General features: G+C 42.0%; 1 protein-coding gene across 1 annotated transcript in view; it reads left to right on the top strand.

Annotated features, from left to right (window-relative positions):
- Positions 1–10,602: 10,602 nt before the first annotated feature.
- LOC138193213 (neural-cadherin) overlaps positions 10,603–24,224 on the top strand; it is a 137,349-nt gene continuing 123,727 nt past the window's right edge. Inside the window, exons 1-2 of the mRNA XM_069141107.1 lie at positions 10,603–10,828; positions 10,980–12,088. Of these exons, the coding sequence (XP_068997208.1) occupies positions 11,125–12,088 (964 nt within the window). The 5' untranslated portion in view covers positions 10,603–10,828; positions 10,980–11,124. The remainder of the gene's footprint in view (positions 10,829–10,979; positions 12,089–24,224) is intronic.

Raw genomic sequence — 24,224 nt, 5'->3', positions numbered from 1 at the left:
CACAGAATGTCATTTAGGCCAACCAGTGTAAGATGAGAAATGAACCGTGTCTTCCAAGACGGTGCCTTTATTTCAACAAAAGTTGCTTACTCAGCACATTTGCAGAAAAAGTTGAATCTCTCCCTGGTCTTCTTTCCCGTGCTATTGACTGCACCCTTCACATAATCACGGACAGGGGTCCTGCACCCCCGAATACAGCACATATTCTATTTTAATGAGTTAAAAGTATTCCATTTATAAGTAAAGGACATTATCTCGTAGCAGCTTACGTGTTGCAGATTTGGTAAAAGATGTCTTAAAGCAAGGCGGTACTTGGTAGGTATTTATGAAACGCTGTTGCGGCATTTTTCGAGGTGTATTGTTTCCGAGTGCCTCCGCAAACCCCCGCAATCATGTGGACAAAGTGTGTGACTCAAAATTTGTCTGCATCTCCTTGTTGATGAGTAGCCAGTTGGCCTGTGGTACTTAACACTCACTGAAGTTGTAGTTCTTTTTGCGTCCACTTCGGCTCAGTCAGTTCATAGCAGATGTTCACCAGACTTTCTGAAAACTCAGCGCGAGGCAAAGTCTAGTTTAATTTCTGCATCCTATTTAAAAACATTGTGGTGACACAGAAAAATATTTTTAATTTTTTTTTTTTTTTCACATTTCCATTCAGTCCATCTAAACAAACTGACAAAAGTTATTTTTGTGGAGAAAACTAACATGGAAATCTCATATCTTGTACTCTGTAGGTGAGGAGCGGAGCAGGCGCCAATTGATTGACAGCTCTTTCAAAAACACCATTATTAGAGACAGAGTGGAAATAGCTTCAAAAACCCACTCTCTATGTGTGTGTGTGTGTGTGTGTGTGTGTGTGTGTGTGTGTGTGTGTGTGTGTGTGTGTGTGTGTGTGAGGGGGGAGGGCGGGGGTATTGTTCCAACAGTGAAGAGTTGAACGACCATCAAGTGTTTTACTCTGCCAGTTTTTCCTTTTTACACATCAAGTATGCTGATTACTGTTGCCGCTCTTAAGTGTGTGTGTGTGTCTGTGTGCGTGCCGACACAGAGGGTAGCAATCACGCAGTTTGTGTCTTGTCAGAAACTCGTCGCTCACCTCCAGCAGGGAGATGCGGCCCCGCACTTAAAGGGAAATACCGCTCAATTTAAACTGTCACTCGGCGCCTGTTATTCGTCCGCTGCACACACACACTCGCACTGACATGTGTTCCTCACTCGTCGGTCAGGTTGATGGTTCTCAGATTGCTGCGTGACATTTTGGACAGATAGGGAATAACTGTCGCTAACCTTCCTCTCGCTCCTCCTCCTCCTCCTCTTAATTTAAACCACCTGTCCTGACTGTGTGTGCGCGAGTGTGAGGATGACGGCCGACTCGGCCTGATCTGAAACTAACCTAACTTTACCTCAGTGTGGTGAAGTTGGACAAACTAATTCAACGGGACAGATTTAAACAGCATGTGTTGATATTATTCTGTGATACTTATTCATTTATCACAGTAATAGTTTTGATTACATCCCATATACCCTTTTCAGTATTTGTTCCTGTTTTGCGTAAGGCTCGTCCCTGAACTTATCCACTTGTAAATACACCTTTGCGTGTGATATAAAGTATCCGTCAATGCGGGCACCTGCTCAGGAACCCCAGGACCCCCGGTGGCCCAAAAGTCACATTTAATCCTAATCATTTAGGCCCACATAATTTGATTAATAACAAGTATTAGAAATGCGCGCCGCTAAATAATCAACCCTGATGGGTCCTCCAACTTGCAGCCCTGATTTTGGAGAGGGACACTGTCTCAAATAAGAAGACTATCGAATTACATCAATTTTTTTTTTCTGTCAGTAGAAGTACTGTAAGGCTGCACTCAATAATTATTTTGTCTATCGGGATCTAACAACTGACTTCTTTTCATAATCAATTGTTCAGTACACTGTCAGATTAGTTGAAAACAACACAATACATGACATATTTAAAAAAAAAGCTTTATGTGTGGCCAACAGTCAGACAGTTGTTGCATATTAATTTCTGCCAATTGTTTAATTGATTCTGCATTTTTTTAGTTTTTTACTTTAGTGTACATGTTGGTTTCTGGTTGCCTTTAAAATACTAAAACCCCCCAAAAGATTTGATTTTAACGCGTGTGGCCATTCAACAATTCTGATTCGGAGAAAAAAAAATGGCCCCTAATCTTCTAATGTTCTCAATGTATAAACTGAATCATTTTAAGCAGGACATCTGTGAATAGTTTTAGATGTTTTTTGGCATCATAATATTTAAATCTTAGACAGGAGCATCACATCTTGTGTGTTTGCAGGCATGCAGGTTTGGCCTTTGAAGACTCGGCTCATCGGAGTAATGAGAACTGTCACAAGACGTTGTGTTCTGTTGTTGTTGCTGCGTGTTTGTTTTTAGCTTGGATGTGGCGTTTCCATAGTGACTGACATCAATAGAAACAGGGTAGTGAGTGTGTTTGTGCGTGTGGCATGGGAATATGTGCTGATATGACATTTGGGTTTTATAGCAGGGTTCGACAGAAACGAGCCTTCCTGTTTGTAGATGTATACCTGGAGATACTTCACATACTGTAGGTCGCTGCGGCTCATTGCAGCGATGCAGCAACGGACACGTTGGCGCAGGGAAGCTGTGGGTCCATCCACCATAACATAATCCCAATTTGCTGGATTTTCAACCAATTTTGTTACAAATGCCGGCTATGTACTAATGATGCATGATGCTGGGCAGGTTTTCATACCAGAATAATACATCTTCTAAACTTATATTATGGCTTTTTGCACTTAAAGAAATTAAATACTTAACAAAAACAGACACCCAATAGTCATCTTAACTTTTATATAGTCATGTTAGTTTACCAGAGGGATTACCTATTTTACAAATTCTCAGGAAAGTAAAATATTGTAAGAAAACGTCTCATCTGTGTAATGTTATTCCACAAATAATCAGCACAAAAGTCAGCTTTTTTTCTTTTCTTTTACTATTTCAGCAGGCCAGAACACCTGTTTATTATGGCAGTGATATTAGATGCATCTCACAAGCCGGATGAGATCTATGCTCATGTCTATGTAGGTCACAGGAGGTGATGGGTGGCGTCCATGTTGTGAACCTCACCACCTCCAACAAACCTGCTGGTGGTCTCCTCAGTCCATCTGTGAGAGCAGCATTCCTTCTCTGCCATTTAGCTGACATCAAGTGTGGCATTTGTTCTTATCAGGTGTCGTATTATTACTTCTCCGAGTCCCCCCACAAATGACATTAACAATTCCCTGCTAAGATTTTCCTCCGAAGAGTTGACACAAAGATGCAGACAGCAACACAAAGACATCTCCTGAGATAAGAGACAGGGCAGAGTTGACCTTGCTCATATGGATTTTAACGAGTTTTTTTTTTTAATGAGTAAACTGCTCCTAAAGATTCTCGTACTCTACTGAAGTTCATTAGTTCGAGCCGACAGTTGACTAGTTGTTCCAACTGTTCCGTATTAATATATAATGTTTAAAATATATAATAAATAATGAATTTTTTGTGCCCTCAGAAAATGGTTTGAGTTCCAGGACTGATAAAAAAAAAAATAAAAAAAATAATGAGCTACATTACGGAGAAATATAAAACCATAATAGTGAGCTTTTAAAATATAACTTTTAAAAGTGCGCACATAAAGCGAGGCGCCTGTTAAAGCAGTGATGTGTCGTAACAACCAGCACGGGGACTGAACATTTTGTTAATTTATTTCAGCACATCATATTATATCTGTGCCTAATAGCGTCCGTGTCTCGGCTACCAGCAGATTATTTGCAGCCAGGTCATAAGAGGACCTGCAGCCTCCCGTGTGTGTGCATTTGAGAGCGAGTGACTAAGAGAGGAAGAGAAGGTGGATGGTTCATGCAATTCAGACAGCCGAAGCTTTTTTCTATTGCTCCCTATGTGTTACCTTTTCAGATGCGCTGATCTAAGCGCGGTACCGTCTGCACTCTCGTCTGGCTCTCAGCTGCTAACTGGCCTTTACTGTCCGGACCAACTCTGCAGTGATGAGGAAGTTGCATGATTCGAGACTTTGTGCCCTTTTCTGGAGCAGGGAACACGATGCACGACATTTGGATCTCTGTTACACTGAAACTTGGGCTCATCTGGACACGTTAAAGCTGATTACAGCAATTATAATAATAATAATAATTGCCGCTGTTGACATGCACTTCACGGTGGCTACGGCTGTTAGCTGCTGATGGTACGCCCCACACGTGAAAGTCTCTCACTTCCCACCTTCGTCACCTTCAGGTTACCCACTGGGCCACCTTCCTAAATGCAAAAACGTGTCCAATAACACGTTTCTGTAAGTTGTTTATAGCGTTTCTGACAAGGTACAGTTTGAGATTCCTGCAACTAAACAACAAATGAAATGGTGGACTAAAACTATTTGGGAGCAGCCCTCATGGGTAGACGTGTAGAAAATCACAATAACAGTAAAAATATTATAGATATTTATTAACTGCGTCTCAAATTTCACATAGTCTATGAGACAAAGTAAATTATTGATTTATTTAGTATATGTGTTGAATCAAATACTCATACTTTGGTGCGTTTGAGCTGCATACTGTGTAGGACAGCTTTTACTACACAATCCGGTGAAGGCCATGCAGTTAGTGATCATTTGATGTGCTTCTAATGAACTGTCAATCAAATTCAGACCGAAAGGGGAAACGATTTGATTTGTCTTTCAAACAAATCAGAATATCAAATATCTCGTGTTTTTATAGACCTTCTCAACTTTTCCCCTCCACAGTGTGAGGTTTTTAAACCATCAGCCTCCTCTCCTCCACCTCCTGCTCCCTCCTCTGTATTTGACAGATGTCTGAAGCCAAATCACAGCAGTCGAGGCCGACAGTGAAGCAGTGTGACCGAGATGACGGTGTCGAATGTCCTGTCAAAACCATTCAGTCCACCCTTTCATCACAGCTCACTAACTTTTTTTTTTTCTCTTTTCTTTCTAGGAGAGGAGGAGAGACGGGAAGAATCGTGATAACACGATTGTGTACTTTAAGAGGAAACTTGTTGATAAAACGAACACTCTTAGAGAGATGGGATCTTTCATTTTACCTTTATGATTTTTCTCACTGTCATCCCTCATTGTGAAAATGATCCCAGCTGATCCCGTCTCTCCTGTCTCGACGAGCTCGGAGGTAATCGTGTTTACACGGCGTCATCTATTTAGCGGTTAATGACACGCTGCAAGCTCACTGCCGTGCTATTAAACCTCTTTATCTTCCATCCTATTATACATGTGATCTGATTTTCCTCCACGCCGCTGCACATTTACATATCCATTCACTCACACTCCACTGACTAATAAATTTCGGCTTAATTAAACTCGTTTGCATGTGGTGAAATCCCATCATGCGGCATAATGAAATGAGCCCAGTGTGATCGCTGGTTGTCAAGGTGTGTGTGGTACAATGGGTATATTTAGTAAAGCTGCCTCTGGGTAAAAACATACATCATCAGTGAGTGTAACGGAGCCAAGGCCTGCTGTGGAGCATTATGGGTGAATACTGTACAGTTTCCAGTAATGTCTGAGATGGTAATTTACCTCAATGAAAGACATCACCTGTCCGTTGAGATGTTTACTTTTTTTCTTGGCTAATTCTTTGCTTTTGGCCTCTGTCCATGTGTCGTGACTGTCCAACAAACCCTGCTGGTATCTCAGACATAGCCATAAGGTACCTTGGATTTATGCACCCAAACCACGTGGTTATGTTTGGGAAAAATCAAGGTTTGGATAAGTATGTTACCTTAGTTACGTACGCTACATACGTTTACTTATTTACATTACCTAAAATAAATTCATGTTGATATTTGCTGTGTGACCACCGATGTTCGTTCATCCAACCTCCCCCGACCTATCCCTTACAGGAACCATAGACTGTACATGAAAGTGAACGCAGCCTGTGGGTCTCCTAAATGAGGCCAATGTGGAAGTGTCTTAAACTGCAATACCACCAATGGCCACTAGAGTGTGGCTCCAAAAAGGCCCCGGCTCCACAGACTCCCATTCAAATTCTCTCATGAAATATAAAGACAATCATTTTTTTTTAATTATTATATCTTTCCGAAGTCATTATGGTGTCATTGGCTAAAGTCGCTCCTTCTAATTCGTTTTCTAATGGTCCATCTGAAAAGAATCCCATCGTTAATTAGATATTAGGCCTCAGAAATTTAAATTTATTTTTTTTAGTGTGTTGGTTTGATTGATAGACCTGTGGTGCAGTCAGGTTTTTTTGCAATTGGTGGGCGGGGCCAGTCAGGACAGTTTTGCCAAGCGAGAGCGCATTTATTGAGAGAATGCCATGCTATGCCATTTCTGGAAAGTGAGGACTATTTAAATAATGTGAGGACATTTAGAGAGATTAAGGACAGGTTTTTTTTTAATCGAGTACATTTAATCCAGCCGTCACTTTTTCAAAGGTGTTTTTGATGATACAGACTTTGATTTGATTTAAAGTTTTTTTTAATTTAGATAAAGTTTGAGCCGGGCTCTCTTTGTCTACTACTGCTGAGAAATGATCGTCAGCTTAATGTGTCGCACCTGTCCTGGTTCACTGCCAGAGGAGTGTCTTCAGGAAGCCAGCCAGCACAGCATGTCACTCTCTCAAGCTGGTGCGGTTTGGATGACTGAAATATTTTATGGGGCTTTGGCACCAACCAGCTCCAATCCATTCAGCTATGACTAATGTTAACACAGGTGTAAGAGGGATTTACCTGCTTGAGACATGTTTCATCAGTCATTCACAAACTCAACATGCTGCCGTGATGTTTTATCCACCAACCAAAGACACCGCTCAGGGACATCAACAGCGGAGCTGCGTGCATATTTCCAAGCTTACACACTTGGATGATAAAGCCACTCGCATACAAAATGTAATTTTAGTACTCTATGAACATTTTCCTCCATGTTATCCGTTCCTGGTTTGTGCAGTGAGGTTGTGACAGCTTTTCTCCAGCTCGGACTGAGTTCCTGAGTTTGGATGTTTCCTGATGGAGAACTTGGATGAGCGTGACCGATTGATTGGAGGCTGCAGCCAACATGTCGCCTGGGTGCATGTTAGGCTACACAGACAAATCGGCAGGAACAAACAGGCCTGAAGCAGTGACACGCTGATACTCAGGCTGCAGAGAACCATAGCTAAATTTCAAATGCAAAAATGTCAAGTTGATTCTTGTGACCTCCAGGACAAACATCTACCTGACATGTTTTGAAGAGAACAACCTCCTCATGAAATGGAGCAAAGCTGCTTTATTTTAGATTGAAAAGGATGCAGATTGATGTGATTGTAAAGACTCCAGAACTGAATCATGGGGTCAAATCTAACTACAACTGTGGCAAAGTGAGAACTTCATCATTATTTGGTGTCACAATCATCAACGCACTCTATAATGTCAGGGTTTTTTTTACATTCCTCAGCGTTCAGTGTTCGATCATGGACTCGCCTCTTCTGCTGCGCCGTGACTTTGTTTATGAACGTTGCAGGGCTTATGGGAAACGGTGTTCGATAAATGCAGCAAAAAACTAAAATGTATAGATATCATTTTTATGTTTCTTTACATAGGGACAAGTTTGCAGTATAAATGTACGTGACACGCCACGCCACAGCATTCATAGCTTAAGGTAATCTGCAATGTCCGTCCCTAAATGGGCCTTTAAAATATATAAAACTGGACAACTCGTGTCACTTACGCAGAAAACGGGACACATCATAAACGCAGCAATGAGTGTGTACATTCAAAACACAAAACTCAACAAAAGAAAGAATACAGAAAGAACCATAAACGGCATCAGATTATTTTTCAAAACATGGAAATGGAGTGAGCCACATGACAAGCTGTTGTGGTTCTGCTACAAACCTGGAATTTAGTTTACAAATGTTCAATGGTGTTTTTAACAGGATTCTCTTACACAGATGTTCTGGTTTCATTTTGGACCTCTTTTAGAAACAAGTGAAATTATCTCTAAAAGTTTTCAGATGTTGAGGAAATAAAGCACTCGGCCTAAAAATTCTCTCCAGAATATCTTCGCTGGCCTCTGTGTTTGAAGACGGATGAGTTGAGTGGAGTTCTCTGCTCAAATATTAAAGTGATTGTATTCCTTCTGTGTGTCATTTACCATCACGTCACTCCACCCGCTTCTTCCCCTCCTCCAGTCTGTGATCAAAGGCCCGAGATGGTTTTCATTTAGCTTTTTATGAAGTAATCAAAAAAAGAAAAGAAAAAAAACACATGCTGACAATTTCGCATTTTTCAAAACTTCAGAGGGATTTCCTGAATGATACAAACACACACTCGTGCCTGATTTGATCTCTAACAGAGGAAAACGTCTACAAAGAATGAGATCTTGCGTCACTTTTAATCCTCGAAGCACCGAGGGAAAAAAAAGATATTGATCTCGGCAAATTGCTCTGTTATTGAAAAGATCCCTGCTGATAAATTGCGCTGCTGCCAGCTGCTGTCATTACTGCAGGCAGGAAATGGTAAATGACATGCAGACAGTCTTTAAAGCAAGGCATTAACACTGGCTGGATGTGATGAGAAGGATTCACAGGAAACTCACAACACTGAAGACCAGTTTCCATGTGAATCCACTGAATGTGGCATTAATTTAAAGGCTCAGTTTAGCCAAAATTATATAAAAAAAATTAAAAAAAAAATACCTAAAAGTTTTGACCACCAAGAGGGGAAACCTGACTGCACCACAGACCTGTCAATCAAACAGACACGCCCCCAAACATAACCCTTTTTGAGGCCTAATATCTAATAAATAATGGGATTATTTTTTTTAGATGGACCACCAGAAAACTAATAAGAAGGAGTGACTCTAGCAAATTAGACCATCATAATTTATGGAAAAAAATTTATTAACTTTGTATTTCATGAGAGAAGTTGGATGAGAGTCTATGGAGCCAGAGCCTTTGGAGCCCACCCCCGTAGGGGGTGCTATTGTGCTATTGCACTTTATAGCATTTCCATATTGGCCTCACTTTTCACACCCGAAATTTACGTCCACCTTTATGATTACAACCCATAGTTGTTAAGCGACTTGTAGGGAGGAGTGCGTGAGACAACGGCATTCTTTTTTTCAGTAAATGCCAACAACATTTCAGGTTTTACATTGAAGTCACAGCGCTCCCCAGTGGACACGATAATAATGACAAGAGCAGGTGATGTTAGAGCCACAATAGGGAGGAGGTCGGGGTGGATGGATGGGTCAAAACATTGAACTTTAAAACAGGGCACCACTTTTTCCTACCCTTTAACCTTATTATTGTAAAGATGTTTTTGACCCAAACCTTGAGCTCTAACCAAACCAAACCTTTACCATAGCATTCTCACGTCATACAAGTTTTTTTTTTTTTTTTTTTTTTTTTTTTTTTACCAGTTTATCAGAAGCTTCTCTCCCTCCGCATATTCTTGAGCCATAACAGAGGACAAACCTCCATGGTCATTGAGTTTGTAGGCCTTGTTGGGTTTCATCGCTGGAAGAAGACAACGTTTTGACATTGACACGCCTTCAAAAAGTGGCACATGTTAATTTTGAGTTGGGTGTCACTGCTGGTTACTAGTATGTCGCTGCTGTTCCACTTGAAGTGGCAAATAAAACTGGCACGCCACTCGTGTTCAGCTGACAGATATCAGTCTCCATCAGTGCAGACTGACTCTTACTGACTGTTGCTGCAGATTATGGTTCTCCACTGCTATTGTAACTCATGACCAAACTGACATTTGATGCTGTTTCAGTGACAGATACAACTAATTACCGCCATTAAAAATAAAAAATGGATTTTTGATATGAAACCTATGAATCCTCAATTCTGGTAGCATGTTTCATCATAGCAAGGTAATATTACGGGCCAACCACCAGTTGAGAAAGCTACCTCCATCTCTGCATCGACTTCTTTTAGCTCACACAAAGATGCATCCTCGCTACAATAAAAGCATTTCCAGCTTCTGATTGGTTTAGTCTCTGTAGCAAATTATCCTTTTCATTTCATGGGAAATTATAAATGTGAAATGAATTATAGAATATTTAATTGCCCCTGATTAAAGCTACAGGAGGTAATACAGAAAGCCTTTTATTGCTTTTTCAATGTTTCATTTAGAAAAAAAAAAAAAAAAGAATATTCAGAAGGTTTAGTTGATCTGTAGAAAACATATTGCAGTTTCATAATAGACTGTCTGACCTGCATTTTCTACCTGTGTGTTGTGTAAATGACCTGATGGAGAATATCATGGTCCTCAGGTTTGATTGAAATTGGTCTCAAATTGATCAGGACCATGATTGGGAAAGGTTTCACGTTACCCACCAACCTCTTTTTCACTGTTTTCACATCTCTCCCTCTCTCTCTCTCTCCGTCAGCTGACTCAGCCTGTCAGTGGGCGTGTCCCACTGCCTGTCGCTCAACCTCCTCCTGCTTCGTGATTGGGTTTCATCCTCCGGGGGCGGAGGGCGGTGCCGACGGAGCCACATGGAGCCAGTTGTGTTTCACAGTGCCCGTTAGTCTGATGCATCCTCCGGTGGAGACGCTCTGGACACTCTGGAGCAACTTGGCGCATCATCAGCAGCATCTGCTCTGGGAAATATTTGAACTGAACTGAGACAGATACAGATACAGTCTGAATGCTATTTTTACTACCACTTGTATTCATGTAGCTCTATTTTTTTGAAGCAGTGGGGAAGAAAAGACGTATTCTTTTATTTGTGCGTAAAAGTCCCTCTTGATTCAATTATTAATTAACTAGAGAGGAGTATCGGCTTCATAGCATAAGGTATAAGGCAGTTTATTGTATAGTATTACTGTTTTTTTCCTTTTGCTCTCTAGATGGACTTCTTCATTCATCAAAACGGATTTAGCATTTAATATTCTAGTATTTTAGGGGAACATTTGATCAACTTTGATGATTTAATTTCCTATTTCAGGAAACTGCTCTTTCCTGGAAAGATTTTGTTTTATTTTTACGCGTAAAATCCTTTGAAATTGGATCACTCTAAGAAACGGACACACTCTTGTGGCTCTGGCGGACACTTTGCTGTCTTCTGCAAGTGAAACGGGTTTGATGGAAACATGACCAAAGCTGTGACCGGACGGGTTCTCCTGCACATTCTCCACTTGCTGCCGCTGCTGCTGCTCCATGTGTCACCAGTGTGTCTGTCCGCGCAGCCCTGGCATCCAGCGCGCTACTTCGGCCAAATAGCCGAGAACTCTCCGGCTGGGACGGCAGTGGATGGGGTGCTGATTCCGGTCGGATCCGCTGGCTGCCCCGGTGCGGACCTCAATGCCACCTTGAAGGGGGATTACGCATCGGATTTTAGGCTTGTTCACCACCGCCGGCACCGGGACTTCCGAGGGCATCTGAGTTTGGTCTCCGCCAAAGCTCTGGACCGGGAATTTATAGCGATGTATGAGCTGGCAGTGGAGCTGTCACCGTGGTGTCTGAGGAGACCAGTTGGCGTCCAGGTCGAGGTCTCGGACAGGAACGACAACATCCCCCGGTTCACCAGCGGGAACAAAACGGTTGAAGTGGACGAGTTGACGCCTCTCGGAACCGAGCTGGCCCACTTTGACGCAAAGGACGGTGACGCGGAGAAGAACGGACATGCCACTTTTTATGCTTCACCTGAGTCCTGCCTGCTCCACGTGGTTCCACAAACCGGACAGGTGAGGCTAGTTGGGTCCCTGTTAGGGATCAGCCAGGTGACTCTGCGCCTCTACGTGAAGGACAGCGGAGATGTAGCACTCATAGGTGAACCAGTGTTCCTGCGCATCAACGTCCGTCGGTCCAACAGAACCCGGCGGAGGCCCCGTGCTCTGTCCGAGGAACTGACCTACACAGTAACCGTCCCGGACCACGTCAGAGTCGGGGACCTGGTGTTCACGGTGCCGGACCTGAGGTTCGATCAGCGGTGGTTTGAGGTCATATCCCATGCTGACTCGCCGGTCCAGATCGAGCGGGATTCGGGACGTTTGTACCTGGCGCGCAGTCTGCGGGAGCCTGCTGAGGTGGTGGTGAAGATCCAGAACCTCCGAGGTAAGAAAGTCTTTTTTTTCTTTTCGTGCGTAAAAATGCGAAAATGACCAGATTTACCTGTTGACTGCGATTCTGGTTTGGGAGTCAGGTGCCACTGGTGCATCGAGTTTTACTCTTTACATTTTAGGACAAATCTGGAGAAATGAACGGTGATCTGTTTTGGATCTCGTTGTTAATCTCATACACAACAACGTAATGAAATCTAACGCTGGTGAAATCAGTCTGGTCGTGTGTGTCTGAATTTGGTTTGGTTTTTCAGGTTGTGCCCGTGAAGTGGTTGGTTTGTTTGCGCTCAGGCTGGAGGGAATCGGTGTGGTTCTCAAAAGTATAACAGATTTTTATTGTGGCTGCATCCTGTGTATCACCGCAACATTTGAGCAGAGTCTTAGCCTGAGTTTTTAAAGCCTACAGCTGGTTCAAAAATCTGTAACGTAGCGTGCGGGCAGTAATATCAATGTAGGCTACAGCATGAAGAAAACAGTGGAATGACCCTTTAAAAGCGTTATGAAGTTTATTGCTGATTTTCCTCTAAAGACTGAGTGGTGTTCATTCCTTGAGGTGTGTGCGTGCGCGCGCGTGCTTGTGTGTGTGTGTGTGCGCGCGCGCGCGTGTGTGTGTGTGTGTGTGTGTGTGTTGGCTTTTGTCCAGCAGATTTTGAATCGACCTCAACCGTCACCAGCTACTTTCCACTCTTTCATTCATTCCTTGCTCCTCTGCACAGCACTGCCAAGTGTGTGTGTGTGTGTGTGTGTGTGTGTGTGTGTGTGTGTGTGTGTGTGTGTGTGTGTGTGTGTGTGTGTGCGCGCGCCTGTCTGTCTGCCTGCCTGCCTGCCTGCCTGTCTGTCTGTATGAGAGTGTGATAGTGAGAGAGAGAGAGAGAGAGAGAGAGAGAGAGAGCGAGACAGACAGTATGTGTTGCCAGCAGGTTGTCAAAGGACAAACAGAATTAACAGTGTTTAATATGTGAGGTGAGGCAGAGTAAACGCTCGGCACACTTCACACACAGATTTTTACTTTCAGAATACAGTACACACACACACACACACACACACTCTCACACACACTCACACACATCCTTTACAGGACTGATACTCCTCCAACAGGCCTGTATGCAACCTTGACAGAAGCTCATTATTCAGATGGTTGAAAGCATTTAACAGAAGTTGTTTTGCTCTGCCGACTTGGCTTCTGTATCTCTGCAGTTTCTCATTTTTGATTGATTAAGGTCACGAGATATAAAGAACAAAATAGGTTGTGTGTCAGTGCTGTTTTTCTGATCTACCACCCCTGAAGTGGAGCTTTGGTGGAGGATGTGCAACAATAACTCTGGTTAAAGGAAAGCTCTGGATTTTTTTTCAGTCTGTCTCACAGTAATAACTTACTCACTTGGCCACATATGCACAAGTGTTCACTCATCATTAATTTTTGTGGTTTGAGAACACTGATTTGGTCAAACATAACAGAAACGAAACTTGTTCGATGGAAACTCTGCCCGGTAGGCTGCATTCAGGGCAAAATCAGGGCCAAACAGTTGATCCTCACAATTTTCTCCACCCATCACCCTTTTCTGATTACCAGATGTGCTCATGAGTTCACTTTCCAAAATTAAACTGTCTGGACTAGAACTCTTTAAGACAGTTTTGACTCTCAGTTTGGCATAATTGCATGTTACATGAAGTCAAAATCCACTAAAATTTGAGACTCATTTGGATGCAATAACACCGCAAAACACCCAAAAGATCATGGGGCTGATTACTTAAAGGATCAGTTAAACAAAGAAGAGAAAAAAAAAATCTATTGTTACTTACCTTCAATGGCAAAAGCCGACTTTTGAAGTTCATTCTACCAAAATACAACCAGAAATACATTTTACAGATTTCTTTCTCTTCCATTTTATTGGGTTGGAGGCAGAAATCTCAAAGACGGACAACTCAAAACTTGCACAAATAATAATGAAAGTGTATGACTTGACAGATAGCCTACTACTAAAAGAAAGAGAGAACACACAGCATGGTTAAGTTTACATTTTGATGACCCTATTTAATCTCTGATTAAACTACCCAATCACAGCATTCGAGATACTCATCTGTCAGCCACAATTCACCAAAAACAGTTAAATCCCACCAAACTGATGCAAACTTAAACAAACTCTTAAGAAATATTTTAAAATATTACTAAAGTAGATCTGCAGGTCACCTTGTTTGTCTGAAACGTGTTGGTGCCTCACAGCTCAGATCTGTTTGACAGGATGAAACGACATCCAGATGCCGTTGTGATCTCCCTCCCCCCCCCAAAGTAAATGTTTAACCAAGAGACTAAACTCCTCACATCTGGATGGTGGTGGTGGTGGTGGCGGCAGCTCTGTGTTCTGGTCAGATCTGGCTAATCAGTTGATCCAAACTGCATCTCTGGCTGTTTATTTGTAGAAATTAGTCGTGTTTGCTCACCTGGAGCTCTCCCAGGTCTGAGCACAGGGGCCGAAACAGACCCAGAGCCTCGGACAGGAAGCTTTGTTTGTGTTAAAGCAGACCGTGGAGCTCTGGTTTGGGGCTGCAGAGAAAGAGTGTGCGATTTGGTCGACACGGCGCTGAGCGTGCTGTAAACTGGCCGGCTGATTGAGGCGGCCTGCCTTTCGTCGGCTGCGGTCGTGATTCTGATCTGTGGGAACAAGGTCTGATGGAGGCAACACGTTGGCCTCTGATTGGTCCGCCGGCTCAGCAGACGCTCTCTGTGCAGTTTAAACTGTCGGATGTCTGAGACTGATGTCAGTCAACAAGTAACATCAGGTCAACCTCTGTATCTCCTGAATCACCCTTTTATCTCTGAATCCATCAAGATCAAAGCTCAATTTGACAACAATTTATCAGCCATTTTTAACAGAAACAAATAACATAAGTGACAATTTCTGATAAGGATCCCTTATGTTTAGTTAATGGAGAGTTTAACCAAGAAATGCACTAAGAAGGACAAAATTAACTTGTTTCATTGTCAAAAAATACAATTAATCATTGTCATTTGTGGTTAGATACAGAACGGTAGATGAGAATGCCAATTCTTATACAAATCAAAGCCTCCCTCAGCATCTGCCAGGCCCTCACATTCCCCCACACACTCCCCGGCTCCTGTATATAATAAATTGTACACACACGACCCTCACAGTACACACCGACATCTAGATCATCTACACACACGGGTCTCTCTCCCTCTCTGGCAGGTCGTCCGTCACTGCGGATGGCAGCGACTCTACTGAGTCGGTTTTATCCTTGACTTGTACTGAATGTACCGGGAGCACGCACACACAGTTGTGTTTTGTCCTTTTGTTTATGTGTGGAGGCCGTGACTTTAGCGACTTTAATTTCTTCTGCTTATGTGAACTGCGCGTATGCTTGAATTGACTGAACAGCGTAAAAACCATAAAGCAAAAACAGTGAGATGGAAATAAATGGGAGTAAAACATCGTAGTTAGATTGTGGTGAAGGGGAAACGGCTGAATCCGATGTTTGCCATTTTTAACGAAGCGTTCAGAGGACTGCAAAATAGTTTGATTGTCATCGGGGACAAACTAGGACACAGAAACTTTCCTGGAGTTTGAATCAATGTTCTCTCAATACTCAAATTTTACTCAAGAGTACTACAGGCCAGCGTAGTGGTATCACAAATACTGTGATGTATCGCAGATCCCTAAAATGTCCATTTAAGCTATGTTTCATATGGGATATATTTAAATAAATATTGTAGCACTCTTGCCTTTGAGGTCATTGAAGTTATTTTACTCTCTTTGATTCATTGTGTTCAGTTCTTCAAAAAACATTTAAGGTTTGAGTGTTTAACCATGATGGAGCTATATTGGACAATATCAGTAGAAGTGCTTGCTGTTACTCAGACTCAAAAGATGATTAATATTATTGATAGATATGTCCAGATTATCAGTCTGCCATTTTAAAAGATCTCTAATTACCAAAATAAAAACTCCACAGGGCACTTTTATGTCAAACTTTACTTTATTTTGTTTAAAAAAAAAGGCCACAGTCCTCCAAGGTCACATTCGAGTTTCAAAATATGAATCGTGAGCAGAAAATGGGCACGAATTTGGGGATTTGTAGGTGCAATAAAACAGGAAGCTTATCTGCATATAATTTCTACCCGGTTATAACAATAAAAAGTGTCAGATTGTTTTGTGCAGTTAAGCAAGAACACTAATTTATAGTAATGTTGATGTGTGAAATGGTTTGTAGTGGATTGGGTAAATTTTGTAGTGTAGAACTGGACTTAATGACCCGGACAACATGTGGAGGTGCTGCATTCATCTCCTTTTGCCAAATCATTTGTGTTTTCTCGTATTCGAAAGAAACATTCAATCCTAATTCCCAGACTTGTAGTGTAGCTGTTACGTGGCCGTCGCTTCGGTTGAGTTCTTATCGCTGTTTCAGTTTTGGATCTGCTTTCAGATTTATGAAAAATCTGAATTGTCTTTGCTCCAACACTCATACATCTCTTATTAAACCATTTATCTCTAATTCTTGTTCTAGGCTGATGTACAAAGCATTCGGGTCAGCGGGCAGATTATATTTACGCTGGTTAATTGATGCTAACTCTGTTTGTGACTCGCACACAAGCCCAAATGAAACATGTATTTTGTCTGGTTAATGGCTCTGTGCAAAACGTAATTTGTCAGACGAAGTCGTACCACTCAGCGGGCGATGTCTCTCGCAACAAGAGTCGTCTCTGGTGAAACAAGCTAGTCAATCATGTCAAATCAATTTCAGCAGTGTGCATCTCCCAGTTAAACTTTCATGACTATCCCATCAATATTTTAAGCTCATCAACGTAACAGCTACATGTGTCAGATGTGAACATCGGGCTGCTTCACGATTCTTCAGTGTTTCTGCTTTCTCAGACAGTACGAGCTGAAAACAGATCTCCTTTCAATCTTCTTGAGTTTTAGCTGTTTTTCAAAACAACTTGAGTTCAGTTAAACTTAACCAGATCCAATGAGGCTTACCCTCAAAGCCCTGGCAAATGTGTACATTTGAGCTGAAATGAAACGGGTGTGCAGGAACCAAGTAAATAAATAGCAGTTACTGGACGTAACTGCAGTTCTATGAGTAGGTTTGTATCTTATTTCTGCTTTTTCTTACAATTAAACTGTCAGTGTTCAAGGCTGTCCTTCCAAGTTTGCATATGTGCGCTAGTGGAAACTGAACATTGCATTCATTACTTTGAGCTATTTTAGACATTTTTCATTACTTTGAATTATTTACTTCAAACATTTAGCCAATTCTTTTGGCTAACAATTTAAAGCGATTGTTCTATGTATCTCCCTTAGAAATACCTTTAGTACGGGTGCAATTCATTTGGGAATCATCGGACTTCGGGATAAGTCTGGATTTAGAATTTAATGAACAAGTACCAGAAACTGGGTTCTGTTTGGATAAAATGCGACGGAACCCCGAACAAACGAAGCAAAGCGTAAAACACTGCACGTGTGAAATAGATCAAATCTGAAGATAAACTGCAAACTGTTGACTGTGACTCAGACAAACTTCACAGAGCTTCTATTTTTTTACCGTCTCATTAACTCTAATAAATGTGTTTATTTGCATATTTAAATGAGAAAATCGTTCCTGTTGGCTGCAATTAATGCAGCTGCCTGCACACCGACGGGCCTGTTCCCTCATTAAACTGCAGCTCCACTTTTGTTAACTGTTATTAATTGTTTTAGCCAAAAGTGTGTTTGTGTGGAATACACAAACACACAGATACACATTATTACACAAACATGGTCCTGGTCTGTCAGGCTTTCCTACAGATTTTCTGTGCTTGGCAGCCCTGAGGTGACAAACACACACACTGGTTTTTTTTCCTCCTGTTTATTCTATTGTCTTTATTTCTGGATTTAGCCTGAGGCTTGAAGCAACCTGCCACAGCGCCACATGTTTGTGTGTATTCACGTGTGTGTGTGTGTGTGTGTGTGTGTGTGTGTGTGTGTGTGTGTCTGTGTGTGTGTGTGTGTGTGTGTGTGTGTGTGTTTGTAAGGCACCAAACACTATAGGACTGTGTGTCCTCGAGGCTCCTGAGCTTCACAGTGACTGTGTGTTTGTCAGTGTCACATACATTGATCACACTAGTCTCGATATGCATGTTTATTTGTTGGTATTTCACTGAGTTCGTGTGCGTTTGCGTGTTTGCGTAAAGTGCTGCAGGATAAATTATTGCGACCGCACTCTGAAGCTCTTCAGAATGACCTTTTTAAAAGGCAACAAAGCAACAGCACAGAAATGAATAATGGACCATCTTCATCAAATTTAGCCATTTTAACAGTATTGAATTGCACAAATACGGAAGCTTTTTTTTTTTAACATAACACATGCAAGGCAAAATGTTTTTCTAGTATTTTTTTTTTTTTTTTCCCAGCTAAAGTCAATGTTACATCCTGATTTAATTCCATTAGCAACAACTGAGCATGTATCAGCATTAGTTTCCACTCCAATGTCTTGTTTTAGCATATTCGTTAGGTAGAAATTGTATTCTCAGTGTTCAACAGTTTTAAATGACCTCCCAGTTATCTTTGATTGCTAATGAGCTGCTGTTTGTTAGCTTCTTATCAAGGAATTCAAAGTTACACTTTAAAAAAAAAAAATATGATTAAGGGAACGCCATTTTTCAGCAATGTTTTAGTGGGATGTTGTTGGTTTTTTTTTGGTTCCCAGAATGATGTTGTTATAGATAGAATAACGTTCTCCAAAAAAATTTTCATGAATGTTACCAGAAAATAATTGTATAATTGTTTTTAAAGCATGTTATACACTGTGGTAAAGTTAAAGAAATCGCTTCTGAAAACATTTGAAGAATCAATGCTTTTTAACGGTAATACAATAAACTCTACGTTATCGCATTATTGTGGCTGTAATAAAAACTGCAGCCTCTTGGGGACGCTAGCGAGGCTATAGACCGTTGTTTTTTTTTCCTCTCCGTCCGTCCTCATTCCCGCTCTGTTGCTTCCATCACTCATCGTCCTCATTGTTTCTCTTTGCCCCTGTTGTCCTAATAGCTTATTGACAGCCAATCAGCTGTATCCTCAGGCAACACTGCCCACCAATCACGAAGTAGGACAAGGTCATCTCCTACAAACTGTAATGATAAACGCAGTACATGCACACAGTATGGAGCTGATTTTGGTATTTGATTCTTTAATGTTTACTCTGACAAATTCTTGAAACTTTTCTGCTACTTCAGCAACATTTAAACGATCATATTTCAGTGATAAACAGTTCATTTTTCATTTAAATGTTGTGAAACAACAGCTTTGAGAAACTTTTAAGCCAAATTAAACCCGTTTTTTAATCCAGCTAATAGCTAGCTCTATAATAAAGTCCAAAAATGCATGTACCAGCTCAGTTAAGGCTAACTAATAATTTCTCATCTTATCTGTTCAACTTTAGTGTGTTTAATTTGTGGTTTTAATCCGAACTCGTGCTGAAACTATTGGTGAGATCGAGACAGGTTAACTGTTTTCCTTAAACCCCGTCTTTATGCTAAGCTCGGCTATAGCAGTCCCGACTCCAGCTCTGAACTCAACACACAGATATGACAACAATTAGACAACGGGCAGAAAATCCAATTTGCGATTGTTTTGATAGTCACATAATTGTTTTGGTCCTCATTTTAAAGGTTTATTTTATTTTTTAAGCAAACATTTTTTGCTGATTGCAGCTCGTTAAATTAGGATGATTTGAAGCTGTTTGTTGTCATCAAAGAAATTTTACTGAAAATACAGTAACACGTATTTTTTTTTTACTATTTTATGTCATTTTATAGACAAAACAAATTGTGAGTTAATTGAGAGAATAATCAGCAGATTAATTGACAATGAAAATAGTCATCAATTGCAACTCTAGTGATCGTGGTCTCAATATCAATACCCTCCTGGTTGAAATGCACTTATTGTAAGTCGCTGTGGATAAAAGCGTCAGCGAAATGTAATGTAATGTAATAACGAGGTGCTGCAACTCGTATAAACTTATCTGATCCCTCCTCGTGCTCAACACACACTTCTTACCTGCTTTGTTAATGAAGGTCTTTATCATGGACACACAGACACACACACACACACACACACACACACACACACACACACACACACACACACACACACACTGTGAGATTTACCGTAAGATCTAATAAATATGCAGTGTGTCATAGCATCATACACACACTCACTTATGCTCTCTCTCCAACACACGCATGGAGCCAAGTATCAGATCTTGAGAAGCCTTCATCTGGGTTAATTAATGACAGACATCAGAGGACACACACACATTGAGGCTGCAGGCTTGATCACCGCTTTGCTCTACTCAGGGAATCACAGGACATTTTGTGTGTGTGTGTGTGTGTGTGTGTGTGTGTGTGTGTGTGTGTGTGTGTGCGCGCGCACGCGCGCGCGCTTGGGTGATGTTTTACTTACGACCACACGCACTCTTTCCATCGCTCCGTGTATTTTCTGGTCGTTTCAAACTTTCCTCTCTCCTTCCCTGTTTCCATGCTGCAGCTCATTTACAGACCTTTGACCTCTCCACCTTTGACCTTTGACCCCGAGTAAAAAGCCTCATCCAGGTCACTGTTTTAAAACAGTCAGAGTTCAGGGAGTAACCTTTTGTCCCATCCGGTGACTCTCTACATGCTTTTGACGGTGTTCATTTTGTCATTTTAAAACTATGAAAAAACAATTCATTTGAAACTTTAAGGCAAAACACGACAGAACGAAAATAACGAAATAGATTCCTCTTCTTGACTTCTTGCACTAATAAGAAGCGTTCAGAAACATCATCTGTCAGGAATGTTATCTTCCATCTCTGTCCCTGTTGCCACCGCGAGGTTGAGATTTGCGATTCGGGAGTAAAATATCTTGACAACTGTTAGAGTGGTTGTTGTTAACTTTTCTGTGAAAATCACAAATCCCAGTGTGCTTAGAGGAAGTTTCACCTCTGGGAAAGTTCTTGGACATTAGTTGTTGCTCTGCAGTGTTGTACCTCAGTCTGGATAAAGAGCGCTGGCAGAGAAGCTTGATAGTTTTAAGCACTGGCCGTCAGATGTTTTTGTTTTTTTTTCCTTGCAAGAAAATAAGACTTTAACGCTCAGTAATAATGACAGGACTTGCTCGGATGGCGCTTCAGTGTGTGAACAAGGATTATATAACAGAAGTGAACAGAGACGTCTTTTCTCTCCGGTTTAGTCGAGCTGTTCTTCTCGCTGTCCCGCACCGACACACACTGATAATACAAACTGACTTCCTCCTCCCCGCTGTCTCTCTCTCTCTCTCTCTCACTCTGCTGAGGGATGGAGGGATGAACGGACGGAAAGAGAGGAATAATCTGCAGTAAGACTCAGACTTTACTTCTACTTCAGTAACTCAACAACAGTGTTTATTTCAGAAAACAAATCCACCACGAAAAATAACCCCCTGCCTGCATCCAGTCTATTTACACACGCACGCACGCACGCACGCACGCACACACACACACACACACACACACACACACACACACACACACACACACACACACGGATGAAAAATCACACAAACATACAAATAAACAATGACCTCAGCTGTGTGTGTGTGTGTGTGTGTGTGTTGTTAACATGTGTGTGAGAGATGCTGCACATCTGTTTTCTGCATGTTAACCCACTCCCCCTATGCGAACACACACACACACACACGCACACACACACACACACACACACACACACACACACACACACACACACAAAAAGGCCTCGGGGCTGATGCACATCATTGTGTCTTTTCATGTGTGTGTTGACGTGTCCTCGCTAATTGTCTCCCATCACACTCTGCTGCTGCTGTTCTCTTACAGCTGAAGAGGGATAAATAGATGGCTGGATGGATGAAAGGATGGACGGAGCTGCTTGTGTGGCTCTACATTTGTAGCGTTAGATTTACTAAAGTCGGGCAGACAATGTATGACTGAAGCACGGTTTTAACCCTAAATTGGTGTGTGTGTGTGTGTGTGTGTGTGTGTGTGTGTGTGTGTCCCCCCTCCCCGACTAATTAGGCAGAATTTCCTCCGGACCGGTTGCAGTTTGAGATCAGGCTGAACGATGAATCACCTGAATGATCAACTATTGGTTGGATTTCTGGCAGGGTAACAAATTTCAGTCAGCTGTCTGCAGCGCTGTTTAGCAATCTCATGACTTCATGAATGCTGTGAAGACCTTTGTTGTAATCTTTAGTAGGATTTTAATACGAGGAATAGTGTTAAAATTGTGATCTCGATCCATGCATCTCTTCGATCTCATTTCTAAATGACAAAAATTGTATTTTGACTAGGGACATTAGTTACCTCCGAACAAGCGCTCGTACCACGTGATGCCGAGCAGCGAAAATGGGCAGCGATTGAAAATATACCGACTGAGCAAAAAGAAGAAAAAAAAAACAGCACAGTAAAATACTTGTGCAAAGTTTGGGAGACTTTAAGAGACTAAAGTTGTTTCTTATTTTAGGACTACACTTTTATTCTGTACAAATGTCGACAAAATCCAACGCAGTCACATCGCAAACACATCCGGAGCTGCGCAGAATAACTTAATTTTTTTTTTTTTTTTTTAAATCAAGAAATGAAAAAAGACCGATAACTTGGTCAGATTCTTATAAAGTAAAACATGAATTACTTTTAATGAACAGCGCATCAACTCATTGATCAGGTGGCAGTGTTGTGAAGTTTTTGTTCATTAAACTTGATCATCACTGATGAGTGGAATCCCTACAAACTGCACTATTTTTCTTTTAGTACAGTTTACTTCAATATTCACGGTTTACATTTGACGGAGAAACAGTATTTACTCCGTCCACTTAGTAAACCGTAATTAAATAAACCGTAATTACTATTTTCGCCAAAGCAACTGTAAATAGGAAGTAGATTTGAGTTTGACAGACCATAGGAAGGAAGACGAACTGTCTTTAAAGGACTGACGATGACAGAAGTCACTCAACACGTAGGTGACACGAGAAACTTCTGAGAATAGAGACGAACTGTGGACTTCGGTGGCTCTTAGAGCTGCGATGTGTCAGTTTTATCCAGCAGCAGTTTATGACCTTCACTGATCCCTGCAGCGTGGAGAATCATGTTAAAAACCTCAACCCTCTCCAGAGTCTCGGCCCGTCCATCAATCTTCACCATGACACTCCTCCTCCTCCTCACTTTGTCCTCCTCTTCCTCTTCTTCTTCTCCCTCGGGCCCCCCCCCCCCCCCTTGTTCCTCTCACCCCCTCGCCGTTGACCCCAGGGGAGATCGCTTCTCTTTTGGGTGAAAGGACGGGCGGAGAGATGAAGCGACGTTCTAGGCTCACTCTTCCCTTTAGCTCCGAGCCAAGGTCACAGTGCTGATTAAAAAGTATACTCTCTCCCCGCTCTGTGCCTTATCAGCTCTGACCTCGTCTCTTCGGGGGGGGGGGATCAGGGGCAGGAGTCAGTAGGGAAGTGGTGATCCCTGTCCTCTAAAATCCCTCTCCCCTCCACCACCACCATTTTCCCTGGGCAACCAGAAACTTTACACTTGGACTGGAGCTCTTGAATCCTGAATTATACTTTATATTATGCCTGTTTTCTAATGTACCTGTCTGTCCATCTTTGAGAGGGATCAGCCTGCTCTCATTCACAGCGTGTCCTGCTGTTTTGTAAAAGCCGCTGGCGTCAGGGTTACGCACGGTTGAAGAAGGAGGTCAAAGTGACGGCGTAGAAACGGAGACGTAGTCTGTGTGGGGAGGAGATTGTCTTATGGAAGAAACGCCATACTTTCACCCAGGAAACCGGTGTTCTGGTCCATAAAGGAAAAAAAAAAGACGTCATCTGGGTTTTCTTTTAAGTAACGGAACTGTTAAGCGGCGACCGACCGTGAATCCCCCTCATTGGTTTGTGAACTGCTGTTCTGATGCATTCTGCGGTTTTTTTTTTGGGCCGTCGCCATCTTGCTAATTTGGAGCCGTAAGTGACCATATATGGACGAGTTGGGAGGAAGCGAGTAGTCGATTTGACTCGATCTCCCAGGACACTATGCCCCGCCCACCCATAGCAGAAAACTGACTGCACCACAGGCCTGTCAATCAAACAGAGACGAGGTGC

This window comes from Embiotoca jacksoni, unplaced genomic scaffold (genome assembly GCF_022577435.1).
Source record: "Embiotoca jacksoni isolate LCO1_2020_lvr unplaced genomic scaffold, fEmbJac1.0.p SCAF_11, whole genome shotgun sequence".
Classification (NCBI taxonomy): domain Eukaryota; kingdom Metazoa; phylum Chordata; class Actinopteri; family Embiotocidae; genus Embiotoca; species Embiotoca jacksoni.
Note: the sequence above shows the minus strand (reverse complement) of the source record. Positions and strands in the feature narration are given on the sequence as shown.